The following is a 3,539-nucleotide window of genomic DNA, read 5'->3' as shown; positions in this document are numbered from 1 at the left end:
TATCCACCTGGGCCTGTTACCTGTGTGAGAGCGGAGGACACGGGAGAGGGGGCCCAGACTAGGCTGGCCCCTGAGAAGTCTGGGGTGGGGACAGCTGGGGATGGCCAAGAAGCCTGGCACTGTCCCGCTGGGGGAGGTAGAGCTGGTGCCTATTTCGGGAGTGGTGGCAGGCGGTATCTGGGCTGGATGCGCTGCCACAGCAGCTGCCCACCGGGGGTTTCTGGGGAAGGAGTGGGATGGGGGCCCAGATACCAGAAGCAGGGGCTTTGGTGAGGGGTCTTGGTGAGGAGCCCTGAGGCTATGCTGCCCACCTGCCAAAGCATTGTGGTATGAAGCTGGCCCAGCAGGGGCGGGGAAGCCACCTCTCTCCTGGCAGAGGCAGCAAGTGTCCTAGAAGTCAGACACCACGTGGATGGTCATGGCTATGGCAGGCCCAGGTGTCCACTCCTCAGCACCAAGACCCAGGTGAGTTGGGCCGGGCAGTGAGGGGGCAGCAAGAGGATTGTGAAGTTCCTAGCTAGGCAGTGGCACAAACCAAACAGACTTCCAGGCAAAGACCCCAGAGTCTCACGTCAAGGCCCAGCATGGCCACCATACTCCCTGACCAACCTCTCCTTCACCTTGAGTGTTTGGGCCAGCAGTGTCCACATGGGCAAAGGGCACAGAACAGGAGGGTCCAAGTCAAGGGCTTCTCCTAGGCATTGGACATGGGCATTTCCTCAGCTTCTCTGAGCTATCCTTTTTTTTTTGGTCAGAAACAAACAAAAGTGCAGACAGCTCCGCAGCCTGGAAGCCGGCTCCTGGTGCAGCGTGGCCCCGGGAGTGTCAGGCTCACCACGCACCCCGCACCCCACCCACCTCCAGCTTCGGAGGAAGAAGCACTTGCTGCAACGCGGAATCACATGCAGAGGGGGTGTTTCACATGGCTTGGAATTACTTAAAACAGGGTAGCAAATCACACGCATACACACACACGTGCACACGCCACCCCAACATCTCCCCGCTTGCCGCCCACCACTTCAGGCCCAGGAAGGGGACTATTTGAGAGAAGTCACGTGGACTGATGGCTGGGTCTGGCTTTCTCCAGGCCCACGAGTGAGTCTGGGCCGGGGCAGGGCCACAGGACAGAGATGAAAGGAATTCAACTAGACAAGGCAGAGCCCACCACAGCCACAGACATCAGCTGCAGGGAGAGGGTGCAAGGGGCCCAGACCTGAGAGTGGGGGGCGGGAGGCCTGGGGCCAAAGCTGTGGGGCCGGCAGGGCCCAGAGGCCTGCTGAGGTTGGATGGCTTTGAGAAAGAGGGTAGCTGGGTGACAGGCTCAGGGCCGGCCTCTCCCTGCAGCTCTCCGTCCCTGGGAGCTGGAACACTCCAACCCCAAACCAGGCATGCGGAGGGGCTGAGAGGAAACAGGGAGCACAATTCACATCTGGACCATTCTTAGCACGGGAAGCCACTAATTAAAGATGTTATGTAGAAATCTACATGTGTAAAAAAAAAAAAAAAGAAAATATAAAATCCAAACCAACCAAAGAAGAGGCAAGGAAATGAGTTACACGCGGGTCGGTGCTTTGGCAGCCCCCTCACCCGACTCCATGCCTGGGCTGGATCTTATTTTAGAAGTGAGAAGATTGGAGATCTTTTTGTCTTTTTCTTTTCCTCGTTTTGTTCTTTTTTTTTTTCCTTTTCTTCCTCTTTTCTGTGGTCTCGGGTGCTCCTGGCCCCGGGGATGGGTGGGTGGTCAGTTGGCCAGCACGACGGGCTGGAAGGGCTGGCTGGGGTACTGCATGGTGTTGAGGTTGTAGCTGAGGCCGTCCACAAAGGGGGTCTTCTCCAGGAAGAGGCTGTTGGCGCCGCCCCCAAAGACCTGGGCCATGTCGAAGGTGCTGCTGTTGCAGGTACCGGCTCCACTGCCCCCGAAGGGGACAGGAGTGCTACTGCCCTGGCCGTCAGCCCCGTCGAAGAAGAGGCTGGGGGAGCCACTGCCGCTGTATACGAACTCCTTGGCATTGGGCGAGAGCTGGGACTGCGGGGCCGGGCTGGCCGCGATGAAGTTCAGAGAATGCATAGACAGAGAGAGGCTCTGGTGCTTCAGCAGGCTGGTGGGCGAGCGGGCCGGGCGGGGCTGCTGCTGTGGTGGCTGCTGGCCACTCCCCCCGCTGCCAGCAACACCCCCGCTGCTGGGCGCTCCACCGCCCTTCTTCATCTTGGTGGAGCCAAACTTGGTGGCAGCGAAGGAGGCAGTGGTGAAGGTGATGGGCTGGGCCGAGCGGGGGATGAAGGTGGGGCTGGGCGACTGGCCGAAGGATGGCGATGGGGAGTTGGACATGGAAGCGTCCTGACTGCCAATGGGCACAAAGACCTGGGCCTCGGGGTTGAAGCTGCTCTTGATCTCCTTGTCCAGTTCGGGGGCCCCGCCGCCCTCACTGTCATCCAGGTACAGCACCTTCACGGCTCCCTTCTCGCCGATCTGGTAGGACACCTCGAAGGGGTCAATCCAGACACTCAGCTCCTCAGGCACGTTGGCCCGCACATCTTCCACTGCCAGGCCGCTCCGCTTGGCGGCCAGCTCCACCACGGGGTCCACTGTCTCCCCAATGTGGACACACCGGAAGCCGGAGCCCTTCAGTGGCTTGTCCGGGTACCAATGGCCCTCGTACTTCTTCCGCAAAAGTCGTTCGAGCTCTTCCCCGAACAGGTCTGCCCGGCGCCGGGGCAGCTTGTTGTATAAATACGAGATGATGAAGTTCAGAGCCATTTTGATTTCCAGCTGCATGATCTTGTCTGAGGCAGAGAACTGGTGAAGGGTACACGCACAGGCCACAGGCAGCGACAGATGGCAGGTGGGCAGCCTCGGGTTCCAGAAGGCTCTGGAAAATGAGAGAGGAGGAGACGGGCTCCGTGAATAGATGTGTAAGGGCTGGTGACAAACAGAAATGAACACCAACTGCAAATGACCAGGAAAGGAGCACCAAATTCATACCACGTGGCTGTTTCTGCTCTGCCAGCACCTGGCGTCATCGGTCATCAGTTCAATACCCTTAGTCTCCCCATCTGGAAAATGGACCACTGTGAAGACTGCACACACCCTTCCCACTTCCTAACTCAGCTGGGTAAAGGCAGGGCTCTTCAGTATCTCGACAGAATTGTACCCCTACTGTCACAGCCCGAGAGAAGTTTAAAATGTTTAGTCTTCCTACTGGCATGGACAAGGACATAAGTCACGGAACAGGAAGCTGGTAGGAGCCATCAACTCGCCCCCAACATACGTGGCAACAGTGGCAAATTTTCACGGGGGATTTGGACACCCACTCTCCTAGTCTTGGGTTGTGGAAATGATGTGGGAACCCATGGAATAATCAAGACTTGCATTTCCATCCAGAAAAGTCTCCAAGAATAGAGACAAGACCATGACTTCAGGAAGAAGTTAAGACCTGCTAGAAGCAGAGGTGTGGGCCCAGGACCCCAGCGTGGAGAAGAGAAGCGGAATGGGGCTTTGCTGTATTTGCAGCACCCCTGCGGAGGCCTGAGGTTCTGGC

At 57.9% G+C, this 3,539-nt stretch overlaps 1 protein-coding gene across 1 annotated transcript; it reads right to left on the bottom strand.

Moving 5' to 3' along the window:
• Nucleotides 1-1,672: 1,672 nt before the first annotated feature.
• Nucleotides 1,673-2,791, bottom strand: TOB2 (transducer of ERBB2, 2). Its single transcript, XM_006890084.1, has one exon. The coding sequence runs from the start codon at nucleotides 2,774-2,776 to the stop codon at nucleotides 1,742-1,744; it is 1,035 nt and encodes a 344-aa protein (XP_006890146.1). The 5' UTR covers nucleotides 2,777-2,791; the 3' UTR covers nucleotides 1,673-1,741.
• Between the last annotated feature and the right edge of the window lie 748 nt (nucleotides 2,792-3,539).

This window comes from Elephantulus edwardii, unplaced genomic scaffold (genome assembly GCF_000299155.1).
Source record: "Elephantulus edwardii isolate Elephantulus edwardi_28Jun2011 unplaced genomic scaffold, EleEdw1.0 scaffold00086, whole genome shotgun sequence".
Lineage (NCBI taxonomy): Eukaryota > Metazoa > Chordata > Mammalia > Macroscelidea > Macroscelididae > Elephantulus > Elephantulus edwardii.
The sequence above is the reverse complement of the archived record's forward strand: the minus strand, read 5'-3'. Positions and strand labels throughout refer to the sequence as shown.